General features: G+C 36.3%; 2 protein-coding genes across 3 annotated transcripts; both read right to left on the reverse strand.

The window, feature by feature from the left end:
• Positions 1-2,043: 2,043 nt before the first annotated feature.
• Positions 2,044-7,104, reverse strand: LOC130730005 (probable protein S-acyltransferase 1). 2 transcript variants are annotated; one of them, XM_057581875.1, is made up of 6 exons: positions 6,682-7,103; positions 4,831-5,013; positions 4,437-4,745; positions 3,805-4,026; positions 2,717-3,177; positions 2,044-2,490 (listed from the first exon to the last, which is right to left on the reverse strand). In XM_057581875.1, the coding sequence occupies exons 1-5, from the start codon at positions 6,808-6,810 to the stop codon at positions 2,755-2,757; spliced, it is 1,266 nt and encodes a 421-aa protein (XP_057437858.1). In that variant the 5' UTR covers positions 6,811-7,103; the 3' UTR covers positions 2,044-2,490; positions 2,717-2,754. The 2 variants fall into 2 exon arrangements, with proteins under 2 accessions (XP_057437858.1, XP_057437859.1); XM_057581876.1 differs by lacking the exon at positions 2,044-2,490 and having other exon boundaries at positions 2,525-3,177; positions 6,682-7,104.
• Positions 7,105-9,732: 2,628 nt separating this feature from the next.
• On the reverse strand, positions 9,733-13,802 carry LOC130730007 (histone-lysine N-methyltransferase, H3 lysine-9 specific SUVH1-like). The gene is made up of 3 exons (XM_057581877.1): positions 13,653-13,802; positions 10,922-13,257; positions 9,733-10,049 (listed from the first exon to the last, which is right to left on the reverse strand). The coding sequence occupies exon 2, from the start codon at positions 13,064-13,066 to the stop codon at positions 10,976-10,978; it is 2,091 nt and encodes a 696-aa protein (XP_057437860.1). The 5' UTR covers positions 13,067-13,257; positions 13,653-13,802; the 3' UTR covers positions 9,733-10,049; positions 10,922-10,975.
• Positions 13,803-14,463: the final 661 nt, after the last annotated feature.

The following is a 14,463-nucleotide window of genomic DNA, read 5'->3' on the forward strand; positions in this document are numbered from 1 at the left end:
ACCACTTAGTTGACAGACAGATAAAGTGCTGAGAGGAATATTGGTGGAGACATAACAACAATATATAATTTTTCTTTCTGTGTATCCATAATCGTGAGACTAATTTCTCACTACACTGTCAGCGTACAAAGTGGTAGGAAGCTTACTAATGGGCATTCACAAGAATACTGCAAGGGATGAAGTGTTAAATATCTACACCAACCTACTTGGTTGAACATTATTATATAACTAAGAGTAATGATATATACACACCTCCTTATTTATACACTTCATTTTCATCTATTTTTATTTCTATCTCTCTCCTCTTATCATCTATCACATCTTATACTTTCTCTCTCTTACTTTTTCTTTTCTTCCTATCTCTCTCCTCCTCCACCTCTTTCCACCTCAATTTAGAGGTGTGGACAAATAATTATTGTATAACTAAATATGCTGCTGTGAAGAAGCTGGCATTTGACAGAACGTGGCATATATACAAAACCAACCAACTGTAAACTAGCTAGGTCAAGTTTCACCTTCATGTTATGTTTGGTTGGAGGGAAAGGAAAGGAAAGGGAAAGAAAACACGGAAATCGAGGAGTGAACTTGGATTAAACATTAGTCCAAATTCACTCCTCGATTTCCGTGTTTTCTTTCCCTTTCTTTTCCCCTCCCTCCAACCAAACGAAGCCTAAATTTCCAACTCACAATTCTCAATATAGTAAAGACATTTTTTATTTTCTTTTGTCTCTTTCTGTTGGGTTATCCATCAAACAGATGCTCCTAATTAAGGTCAACCATAAATAATGGCTGTGGGTTCAAGAAAACCTATGCAACCTGCCAAATTTTAATATCTAATTTAAGAGACCAATTAAGATTCATATAACATAGAGAACCAAAACTTTAGAAAACCAATAATTTCTAGAGAAAAAATGGCGAGCCAGCATATCATTAGATAAGTCAATTTAAAGCCTAGTTCAATAAAATGTGTACACGACACAGCTTTGGAACAACAGCATGAGTTCACGGATTGTATTATTTTCTAGAGTAAAATATTGATCTTTTGTGATGGCTAGGAAATGTTTGTGCCAATAAGGAATGAGTCGAGGCGGATGAAAGGATGTTAGATGTAGCCGAGGAGAGCAGGCTAGCCGATGGGAAGCAAATTTGTCAGTTGTTTACAATTTACTTTATCAGTTGTTTTTCTCCTTACGCTAGTTATTTTTCAACTACCCACCTTCCTTTCACATCTCAATAGCAATAACCAAGATTTTCTTTGAGTGTTTTACAAACTTGTACTGAGAAACATAGTCTCTTCATCGAATAATTGTTTGATTAGGAAATCACTACATTGGTTTCTTAACCAACCCACACACAGTTGTCCCTGGTCCTATTTTATTTGAACCAACCGATGCAGACTTAGTTGAGGTTTGGTAGCAACATGATCTCATGGTCTACACGTCCAGTAAAAGGAAAAACACAATTGCATTATCAACAACAGAAGACTAGTAGTATATTTCAATAGGAGTTTTTTTTTTTTTACAATCAATAGGAAGTTGTTGCTCACAACTATTATGGACAATTGCATTATCAACAACAGAAGACTAGTAGTATATTTCAATAGGAGTTTTTTTATTTACAATCAATAGGAAGTTTGTTGCTCACAACTATTATGGGTAAAACACAAGGTGGGATGATTACAACTGATTTGAACATTACATCCCCATATACTTTGACAATACAAGTGTCATAATTTTATCCAAAAAACATATTCAGCATTCTAAGCTAAGCATATTGAAAGTGACATAAAATAAAAAGATCCAGCAGCCCAATAATGAGTGCATCCTAGTCAGTTCAATTTGGACTGCGGATAAATTTTGGACATATAATAAGTTACTACTTTACTGTCTTTTCTCAATGTAAGTTCTATATTTTAGTTAATAAATTCATTTAGCCTGATTCCCATAATAGCAGACAGTTATAGTTAACCATATTCTGGATGTTTCAGCATATACAGCAACATGAAGAAAATCAACTCTCTAATTCCTGGTATGAGGGGAGAAAACAAAGAGAGAAAGCATGGTCCCCATGTGGGGTACCTGAAACCTTGATTTCTTTGAATAAAACGTTTGTCACAATGGAGAAGTAGCAAGCATGCAAATATAACGCATTTTACACTAAAGCTAAGGAAAAAAAGAAAGAAAAGGCATTGTCCAACATACATTAATTTAGCTCCTTCATTCATTTGTATGTCTTGCAGTACTGATATGTGAACGTGTGACAATTTTTTTGCAACTTTGTCAATCTTTTCTCCATTGAGTACTGAGAACTGAGAAGAACATGAGTTACCATTGACAAATTTCATTTGTTTCCTTTTACAACTTCCATTCAAAAAAAAAGAAGTCACAACTCAACCCCATTCACGCCACCCCGTTCATTGGTGAAACAGCATTCCAACCTCTAAAATCCACTGCCTATAAATATTCCCTTTCAGGATATGCCCAAATGGATCTGCACCAAAAACAGTGGACACGTTGCAGCATTACTTTCTGAACCTTAAAAGTCCTCAAGCTTCCTACAAACCCCTCATTTGATTCTATTTCATGTATTTCACAAATCAAAGCAACACATAGATATTTGTAAATGATTTTACAAGTTCTTGATCATTGATTATTTAGTACATTTTGCATAAGAATTTCTGTATGTACATAGAGACAAGCAAACACCAAAATGGTACCTTTTACTCTAAAGAACCAGCAATGCAATCTGAAGGAGCTATTGCTTCTCGTCATGAGCATTGACTCCAGGTTTGGATTTCCATTGGGCATATTTTACATCTTGATCAGCAGGAACAAAAATATCAAATGCAGTTTCTTTTGCTCCTGCTTTCTTCTTCGAATGATCATCAATGCCGTTATAATCCAAATCCTGTAAAATATTAGGAACTCGCATGCCATCCTTGCCATACACAGTTCCCATTTCCATGTCGAATTTCTGTTTTGAGCTTATGAAACCCTTTTCGAGATCTGAAGTAAAGGATTCATCTTGAACATCATCCTCTTCTCTAACCCATGCTCTGAAATTGACCAATGATCTTGGAATCTTGGAACAGGAAAGTTCTTTAAAGTTTGTCACAATTCCCCTTGTATATGGGTTTTCCTTCTTATCATAGCGGTAGCGGAAATTCTCATAAGTTGTCTATAAGAAAAGGAAATGCCAAAAAGGGTGAGTCTAACACTGATGCATCATATGGTACATTGAACATAAGGACACTCACACAGGGGTCAATTCAAAGGGACATGTACATTTAGACTAAAAATGGACACTAAACTTAGCAAGTAAATACATTGAGAAATTTTCATATAAAAGGTTTATATCTAGCTTCATCTTTTATATCCTCAGAGCTCTTCCCAAGGAAATAGCAAAAACCTATTCAAGGACTAGTCTCCATTTTTAGTTAACAAAGAAAGCTCTCTCCCGCCATATAGGATATAAAAGCAACAGTGTTAGGAAAAAAACAGAACAGTGCCCAAAATGTATAACATCGGATGAGCTTCTCTTTCCTCCGAGTCAATTTTGAAACCCAGAAGCTGCTCAATGAATCTTCTCCTAAGAATTGATTCTGCCTTCAGAATCAATTATAAGGGTTTCACGTCTACTTAGGCTACCAAATTACTGTTTATAACTAATGACCAATTCTAGACTTACCAAACAAAGATTACTAAAAATCTCACATTAAAACCACAAAAATTTCAATTATGAATTGCCAATCATAGCTTACTGAAGCAAATAACAAACAACATAGTAGAGAGAGAGAGAGAGAACCTGGTTGGTGGAGATCAAATAAAGATGGAATACTGTTAGCCCACCAACAAACCAAACGGCTATGAAGCAATATACAATGAGAGTAACCGAGAGGACATCGTGTGACATGGTTGACCACAAGCTACCGCTATTTCGAAGAAGGTTAACCCAAGAAAATGCGAACACATATATACACAACAACGTTGATGTTGATATGAACATTATGAAGAATGGATAATTACGCTGAAAAACATACAGAAGAGGAACAATGTTAGATTTTCCTGAAGAAAAGTGGGGGGAAGATAACAAGATAGGTAGACTCAGAAAACAAAGAGGAAAGAAACAGAAATAAATGAAAAAACATAGTCAGAAATCTGTCCATACCAAAAGCTACTTCTTATTCCAAAAATCAGTGTAATTTGAACAGATAAGAATTTTTGCATTATCATGAACCAATGAGTTTTTAGAGGTTTAAAAAGGGCAGCCGGTGCATGAAAGTTCCAGCAATGCACAGGGTCGGAAGGATTCTTCCACTTGGTCTATTGTACGCAGTCTTACTTTTTACTCAATAGACTGTTTCCAGAACTTGAACTCGCGACCTACTATGTACAAAAAGTTTTCTTGATAAATTGAATGTGGTTAGGGAAACTTACTGATCCAATACACTGACCAACCCAAGGGCAATGATGATCAAACTTCTGCACACAGTTATTGCAGATAGAGCAATGGGAAGCACGAGGTGGACGATATAGCAAGCAAGTATCACAGAATTTCACCTTCACTGTATGGCCATTGACTATCATATCCTTCACTCTAGGTAGTTTCAGATTAGGAGTTTTATTGTTTACCCACTCCATAGATGGTGTATTTGTGTCAACTGATTCATCTGATTCAGGTGGATGTGAATTCCTGGGGATAATTCCTGGATCTCTACCAGATGTCATAAAGAGAAAAGTAAAATCCTGCACCAAGAAGTGAACTCTCATGTAAGTATTATGAATAGGCCAAGTACTCATTGTAGATAAGGAAACTAAAAACTTTACCAACCAAAATTGTGAGAATCACTCCTCCAATAAGTACAAGGTGGTGGCTATAGTGAGGGTCTTCCTCTTTTATTGTTAACAGCATTCTTATGCAGAATGTTATTGCTGGACCTCCAATCAGGAACGATGTTAAGAAAAGAGATGATGCATCGTGGCCGAAGACTACTCTTCCACCAAATAGAAATTTCTGACATGAAAAGGACCCTTTATCAGAAATCAGTTTACATCATAGTTAAATTAACCTCTTTAAGGCCCTGTGGACTATATCCTATCCCATTTTTATAATGAAAATTAAGCTTTAAATTTACATGTTCCATGTGTTTGGTACTAAAGAATTATTGAAGCAAAACAAAAACTAAAGAAATTCATATCATATTTTTATAGGGTTTTATTTCTTTTTTGTGGAAGACGAATAAGGTAAAGGGTAAGTGCACCAAACGGTTTTATTCCTGACAAAGAAGGCAAATAGACCAAGATTATTAAGGCGATGAATGGCAGAGACAGATAGTTGTCTGTCTCACTTCGAATTTCTTTCCATCTTTCTTTTCTTTTGTTCTCCTTTATTATTTGTTTGAGTCCCAATACCCAAGTAACATTCTGATCAAAGAAGAGATTCGACCATTCTTAGCTGCCACAAAGGGAATCTTCATAAGAATTTACAATACACATGAATGAAACGTATATCTTTGAATATCACCTCTTATAGTGCATTTTGGGAAAACATGTTAGGATCGCATCCAACAGCAAAATCGGGTACAATCATGCATTTTAAGAGCTGAAAATAGTAGTTTTTACCCATTGATTAGCAATTCTCGGCGAATAGACGCCAAAGAAAACACGCTAATATCCAAACTAACCATTTTTCATTGTGTATTACACTATACACTTAAAACCATGCTGTTCAAGGCAAGTAATCCATTCAACCTTTTAAATGGTTCAATAATCCCAGGTGAAAAAAGTGAAATGGAAATCTACATATATAATTTTTAAAAAAACATGAAATTCTAAAGCAAATAGAATCAAGCTGCACTCTACTTTGCATTCCTCAGACATGATGCCATAGTGTCCGATGAGGATGAACCACCTTCACCTCCATGCCTAACTGCCTAAGGAAAGTATATCTCCAAACTGCAAAACTTTCTAACAAATACTGTCTGCATATGTGGTTTTCTTCTTCTAATAGTAACATTATCATTATCAGATTCATTTCAGTTTCATCTAAAGCATGAACCCCCCTAGTAAACCAGACTTTTCAGCATGCCCTCCACCAGCTAAATAATCATTATTCAGCACACTTCTACCCTCTATCAAAGCACTTTAACATTGAAAATGGACTGAGCATCTCCAAAAAACAAATTCTAGACTTGTCTCTGGATCTGCAGCAACATATCCCTAGAACACCAAATTTTACACCTTGTACTAATAGGTATCTCCTCCAAAGTCCTCTTTTTTTTGTTTTAATTCTTATCAATGACATCAGAATTACCTCAACAGACTGTACTATTGCCCAACTCACCTATAAAAACTCAAAATTCTAAAATATATGAATAAATGCACAATTCACTCAAAACCCATATAATAAATACATTTCACATCTTCATTTCCAGGATTTCCATATTTTCCCCTGGAGCATCAGATACCTCAATCACATTATGCTTGTTCACAATCCAATAACCTAAAAAACAAGAAAAGGGTATTTCCTATTTCTCATTTTTTGCACAGGACCAATCATAGCATTCCCATTTAATAAGTTAAAGATTTAATCTTTATAACACAAATACAAAAATCAGCACAAATACTCAAAAGGGTCAATAAAAAAATGAGGGAAAAGAGAGAACAAAGAAGAGAATAGTACATTGTTTCCTTTCCAAACTTGGTAGACCCTTCTGGTTTTGACATTGGAAGATACCACCGAGGCGGCCACGGAAGGGGAGGGAGAGACCGTCTTATTGTGGTGGTAGGAGTTGCCGTTGGTGGTGCTCATGTTAATAATGGCCACCTTAAAAACACAGTGAGTTTTGTTGTTCCTGCTGCAACGACAATCCAAAAACCCACATGTGTTGTTGTTGGAACTAGATTTTGTCTTTGAAGACGACGGTGTTGTTTGATATTTTTTCTTCTTCTCTCACCCTTTTGGGGTGTGAGATTGATGAATTTGGCCGTTGAAGACGACGAAGGGAATTGAATTTCCCTTCCTCAGTTTTGTTTGTGTTCTTACAATCTCATTTTTCCCAACCCCTTACCTCTCTCCCTCTCTCTCTTCGGTCTCTCCATGAAACCAGCACTGCTCTAACTATTTTTCAAATCCCACCGTTTTTTTCGCGGGTACAACTATTTTAGAAGAGAAACAAAGCCAAAGAGATAACCAAAAATTTGAGAGTAAAGTACAAATGACTTGGCATAACAGTCACCTTCCTTCTTCATAGCAGTTCCGGTTCTGAAGTTTCTTTTTTTCTTTTATACGTTTCTAGTCACCATCACGAGTTATGATATGTCTTTCGGATCATAAGTTGTTTCGCTCATCAACACAACTCTTACATCGACAGCAGGAGTCGAACACACGACCTTCTGAGTCGTCTGTGAGCCAACATAGTCCTGTTTGGTTTCAGTTTGATGAATGTGAATGCACATTCACTCAACCCAACAAGTGCATTTCATTGGTTGAATGTGCATTGGAAATTGTGATTTCGAATTTCAATATTTCAAACAAACTTTCTAACTGAAAATCAAACAAGCACATAGGAGTTGGTATCGACACCAAATACCTAGTACCACCTGATTAGGTAAAATGATTTTTTAAAGGAAAAATGATATGTGGTGTGTTTTTTTTTAAACTAATGTATCATCACTTATAGTCGTGAGATCAATTCTTCGATCACGGAATCACATTTAGCGTTAGGGGGCTGGCCAAAAAATGTAGTGTATCTTTAGACCATTTGGTGTGGCCTATGACCTAGCTTAAATTTGGCTCACGTCACATCAGACTAAATTAATAAATAAACGACGATAAAGTTTTTCAAAACCTCACTTGGTTAAAAAAAAGAAACAAATGCAATTCAAAAAGCCTTTAAAACCAATTGTCCGAACTATTTAGATAAATATAATTAATTATTGGTGTTACGTTATATTTTTAGAGTTTAATTTTAATGCACCGACGGTGTAAAGTTTTTTTACACCGTCAACCAATCAGATTTCAAGGATGTGACATGTCAATTAAAGAAATTAAATGAAAAGAGAGATTTTCTCACATCCTTGAAATCTGATTGGTTGACGGTGTAAAAAAACTTTACACCGTCAGTGCATCAAACTTTTTCTCATATTTTTATTACATTATCTTGAAATCATATATTTATTGACTTATTTATAGATTTAAACATGGTGTAATAATATATCTATTTAGAAATGAACTTATAATTTTCTTAACAACCTTTTGAATTTTAGACAAGCTTTCTTGTCTTCAAAAGCACAACAACCCTACATATTTTCAAAAAAAAAGTTATGAGATGAAGAATAAAAAATAAAGGAATATGCTCTCCACCATTTTTTGAGTAGATAGTTGTGTCTCTTAAGCATGATGGTTAGGGTGGAAAAACGGTTTTAACTCGTCAAATCAACCCGCATAATCCGCCACACTAGACGGGCGCAGAGCGGAGTCCCAAACCCGCCAACCCGCTTTGATCTGCCTCACATATTCTATCAAGAAAGTTTAGAGATAGGGCAGGGCGAGCTAGGTCCTCGGGTTCACTTCTTATATTTTCTTTTATAGTTTGCTATTTTAAATATTTTTATTACGTTTTTAGTTATTTATTCTTACTTCTTTAGTCATTTTGGGTGGACCAACTCGACAACCCTCTCTTTTAAGTGGATCAACCCATCAACCCGCCCCATTTGAAATGTTTACTTGAAACTTATATTTTTTTGACGGATTGCAATGTTCATTGGTGAAACAAAATCTTCATTGTAATAACATGAGTGATATGAGAAATGTAGTGATACGAAATTTGTTTCTTAATCGGATAGGAAAATCGTTGATGTCAAGTTATTTTAAATTTGGATATCGACCGATTATAACAACCAAAAGTCCTATAAAATTTTAACTTTATAGCTGAGTTAGAGTATACACATGGGTATACTTTATTTCAAGTATGGAAAGCCTTACATTCTACGTTGTTGTATAAGGGATTATATTTTGCATATGAAACATTACAATATCTTTACTGTAATTACATGAGTGAGATATATAACATTGTGATTTGAAACTCATTCCTATATCAGATAGGGAAATCGTTGAAGTCGGTTGATTTTTAAATTTTGATATGAGATGATCCTAGTATGAGAAAGTGCTCCGAACCCTTTGCAATCGTCTCAATTGTTTCACTTTCACCTGTGCAAAAATATACTGTTAAATTGTTTAAATCACTTTACCTAAGTTCGTCATTCACTAATACACCATTTACTTCGAAATAATACACCTTGTCGCTAGAAATCATTACTAAGAGCACTGATCAAAGATTTCTCCACCAAATATACTCTAATATTTCCTCAGCATTCATGTGCCCCTGGTTGCTTCAGCTTACCATCAGCTATTGAATTCAATCACGAAAATAGCTCCATGATAATGCATAAGGGAGAGGAAAATAGCTCCATGATATTTGGGAGGGTAAAGATCAGCGCCAACAATATATTATCAATCATGCACGAAAGGGAAACTCGGTGCTATAAAACTCCTACTACTGGGCAAGGTTCAAAGGGGCCAGACCCACTTTGTAAAACTAACGTAGGCAGTATTACCTTGCATTTTTTCAGGAGACTGTTTCCACAGCTCAAATATGTGACCGCAAAGTCACATGGTAGCAACTTGACCGTTGAACTGAGGCCTATCATCAATCATACACACCGAAAAAAATATCCCAGGATGATTTTTTGGAAATGATGGCAACAAACTAAACATTAATTCTACAAGTCTAGTTCATTCTTATCATATGGACTAAAGGCCCCGCTGAAAAACCCTTCCGAATATCCAAAAACCAAAACAGCTAGCAAACAGCCGAATCTGAAACAAAATACACAACACGTCTTACAGTTAACTTTTATATCTTACCCACATTAGTAAGTACAAAATCTGGTCTTTCTAGGGCCAATTCACTAGAGTTTTCAAAATGTAAAGTTGGTCTTCTAACATCTTTCTAAATAATCCCATCCTGCTGTCTGCCATAGCTAGAGCTGAGAAACAAGAAGCAATGACACACATTAGATTTTCTTTCTTTTGAAGACTTTTAATAAGTGAAATGAGAAGAATTATCCAAACAAAGTATTAATTCTACACTAGAAAGGCAGAGTTATATACACAACCTTCACATGAATAAACTAGTTTTAAAAGTTCTTTCAAAATATATTATACAAGAATTGAAGAAAAAAAAAACGATTTGAGGATAAGATTTTCATTGCTCTAGGATTCAGCAAACGCAAGTCAAAGTATACTATATCTCCTTTATACTAAAATAAACCTTTAAAACTATATTACTAGTTTACTGCACCCATTATATTACTTATATGCAAGTTTTTGCAGGGAAAAAACTTCTACAGTATTTTAAAAAATAATTCATCAACATATGAAAAGGTGTCAGAGATAGCAATTACAAAGGGGGAAAAGTATTTCAATATTAGTACAGTAGGGAATAACAAATATGAATATTTTTGCTTCCGTTTATAAGTTAGCAATGCTACAAAAATGGTCACTATTGTAAATAACAACAAAAGATTCACAAATATTATCTTCCTTGTGACAGCAAAAGACTTCCAACATTAAATAGGTTTTCTCATGTTTACATAAAACGACTATATAGTAGATACCTGATCTTAAGTTTCAACTATATTATCAGGACACCTTATAAGTTCACATATGGCACAACAAGCAGTGACAAAACAGGCCTTAGAAATTAAATAGAGGTTACAAACATCCTAATGTCATAATTTAAAAATCACCAACACCAAAGTTCAATAATTGATCATGAACAGCATGAGACAGATATAAAGAAACGAACAGAGAAAAACAGAGAATTAATATGAGAATTATTTGGAAAATGGAAACTAACCTTATCCTTAAGTTATCATTTAGGGGCCACCTCATCCAAACCGCATCAGAAAATTTAGCAAAAGTAACCCCTGCATTTGACAGATCCACACAAGCATTTCTTTTTCTTCTGACCTACTTTGAGAGGAAGAACTATCCCATAATCATAAGTTAATTCCATCATCGGAGGGATATGTCTGATTGCATAGAAAGCAACATGGAGGTCTGCTTCATTCTTGTTTTCACGTACGACTGGACGCCATAACACATTTGGAGTGCAGCTGTGATTCATAAACCGAGCAACGTTCCCTTCATTCCTTGCTGTTATGTAAAGGGGAGATGGGATCTTCGGAGCTTCAACGTCACTGGAAAAAACTTCCAGTTGCTGATAAATGCGGGTAGAATCAAAGATGTAGTCATCTTCATTCTCACCGCTGAGCTCCTCCACTCTAGCATTATCTATGACTTCCCCTGCATACTCACATATGAACGTTCCAGCACGAATAGGGTCCCATGACCTTAGACCCCAACCTTTACCTTTTGTTCTAAACACCTCCAGACGAAGTTTCAAGCCACCTTGGGAAACACGATTTCGGCAACTAGGAGGGCAATGACAGGAAGGACCGCACTCATATACCACGGATTTTAAATCCGCAAGCAACCCAGCTGCAGAATATGGGAGATAACCTCCATTCTTTTGAGTGCAACCACATTTATGACTGCCAGGTTGACATCCACCATTACAAGTGCATCCCTCAGAAGACTCCACAGGAGCTAATCGATTCAGATTCTTGAGAGTAGGGCTGTAAGTGAAATATGCAGGGCCCTTCTCGTTGTCAACATCATTCACAAGACAAACAGGTAACTTTTCAGCCCCAGACGTAAGGTCGGGCAATATAACCCCCACTCTTGAAGCAGACTTATCAGTCCATTGTAGAATGGATTTCCATATCATGTATGCTTGGGGCTGCCCAGGCAATCTGACTAATTTGTATTTGAACACATTGAAACCAGATTTCGCTTTCTCCACCCATGAATTCTGAATCTTGTAAAGACCATCATAGACATATACCTTCCCAGTTGGATGTGCTTCATCCCTCATACCCCTAATTACTCTCACATCATTACCTCTGTGCAGGCTCCTCTCCAAAGCAAGATTACCCCTTTCAAGCTTTTGATCACTTGCTCCCTTTTCACGGCTAGTCCCACCTTGTCCACTGTAAATCAGCACATCGCCATCCTCCACATTATCTTCATACCCTCCAGAAGATACAATACTGACAGCTAATGGCTCTTCTTCTTGACTGACTTTGGTGCCCAAGTAATCAATTCCAGCCATAGAAGGAGCATGCAACCCCACCAAGCACAACTCAAATCGGAAGAAGAAAATATCCCCAACCTCGACACCAGGAACAACTCCAATTCTCTTCCTGCTGTTAGCCCGAATCCCTTTGGTATTCATAAGTGTACCAGCCTTTAGATCAGGGCGCTTTGCTCCAGAATGGGATCCCTTTGCTTTCTCGTCAATTTGTCCAAGCTTCCTCCTCATCACTTCATATATCATAAGCGTATAAGCAACGGCGTCCCTGCTACCATCAGGTTGATTCAGTATTTCAAAAACCCCAGGGTTAATTGTTTTCAGAATTTCATTAGCCACTGCATCTGGATCAACATCAGAAGAGCAGCGCTTTTCCCTTATCCTCTTCTGTGGCTTGCGCCTCTTCCCATCTCCAGTTCCACCTTCTCCATCAACTTCACTCAGATCAACAAAGTTATCATCCTCTGGTAACTGGCCACGACTTTTCCTCCGCGAGGAACCCACATCTCCATTTGTAGCCCCAGTTGGTGTCCTGAATGAATTAATTGGAACTGCAGCAGATATTGGGGCAGCACGTTGAGCAGTTGGGGTTTGTGCATTTTGTTCAGAGAGTCTCTGGGACTCCGGGGAGACGAAGAAAGGGTAAAACGGCGCAACCCCAGAGGGGAAAGGACCAGAAGGAGAAACACAAACAAAAGGAGCACCACCTTGTGGGGTTGCAGATGAAGAGGGATTGGATGGTGAAGGAAACACAGGGACAAGAGTTCTCAATGGCTTAACATTTAAAACCCTAGACTTATCAAAGGACCCAGCTGCAGGTGCAGGGTCTTGACCTAAATTGTGATCCATTGGTACAAACTTAAAGCAGTACAAACACTCCCTTCTAGTTGTGTAATAACAAAAGAGGAGGCTAACAACGTATCAGGCTGCTGATATGTTCAGAAAAATCAATGGAATGCTAGATAAAATAAATTAAGTACAGAAATTCACAGCACAAGGTACAAACTTTGGAGTCAACACTGGTGTAAACAGCACAATTCCTGCAACATGCAAGCAAATCTGGAGTCAACAACAGAGAAATCTAGCCAAAAAAATTAAGAAAACATTAACAAATTCATAGGAAAAAAAAAACAAATTGGGTTGCTCAAAATTGACCTAAACATTTTCTCACATACACCCCCCACTCAGAAAATGGTGAAATTAAAATAAAAAAAAAATCAACAAACACAATAACCAAGTGAAACAGCCACCATGCAAGGAGAAAATTAAACAGAAAATTGAAAGAAAAATATCAAAATGTAAACTTTGATGCCACCATAGATCAGATCAGAGGGTTCAAAAGAAGGGGTCAGAATATTAAATCAGAGTACATATTCCGACAAATTGGTTGCAAAGTTTGAAACTTTGATACACAAAGTTGAGAAACAAAGCTAACCTGAGATGGGTTTAGCAGATTGAAGCGAGTTCTGCGAGCTTCAGTTCGCAGAACCAAGCTTGTTCAGTGTTTTTGGAGAGAGAAAAATGGAGATTTTTTTTTTTTTCCACACTGTCTTTTTATGCAACTTTTGTACATAACTATGGAAATGATAAGGTGCACGTTAGCACACGGGATGGTAGGTGTTTCTGGATCGTTAGTTGGTGTGGCTTGATTTGATTGGAGAGGTTAGGAGGGTGCATGGTAAGAGTGTAATACGTGTAGCATATTAAAGTATTATTGTAAAAGTGGCCCCTTGGGTGAAGCGAAATGGTTAAGAGAGAATGGAGAAATGAACGGCTCAGATTTCGACAGCTAAATGGAGAAGGAAATCCTTGACTTATCATTTTCATTTAATTTAAATTATTTTAGAGTGGAATAAAGAAAAGAATATAATTTGGCTTAAATAATATTTTGGTCCCTAGAATAAGCTTCATTTTTCATTTTGAGTTTTCACAAATTTCTTGTAATTTTCTTCAACGTTAAATTTTTCATCCAAGTTTGACGGAAGTCCACATGAAATTAGCATGTGTCATATAATTCAAACGTATTGACCAAGTTTTATACCGACATTTAATTATATCTTATTATTCAATTATACTATAAACAAATTTTACATATACATCTAATTATTTTCTCATAATCAAGATCACCTCAAGGATAAATTAGAAAAAATATGATTAAATACTTAAGTCTTACCCGAATCATAATTTTCATTAGTGGGAAATTTTAAAAAAACATGATTTAACACTTATGTTTTATCCGCATCAAG

Source organism: Lotus japonicus, chromosome 1, assembly GCF_012489685.1.
Source record: "Lotus japonicus ecotype B-129 chromosome 1, LjGifu_v1.2".
Classification (NCBI taxonomy): domain Eukaryota; kingdom Viridiplantae; phylum Streptophyta; class Magnoliopsida; order Fabales; family Fabaceae; genus Lotus; species Lotus japonicus.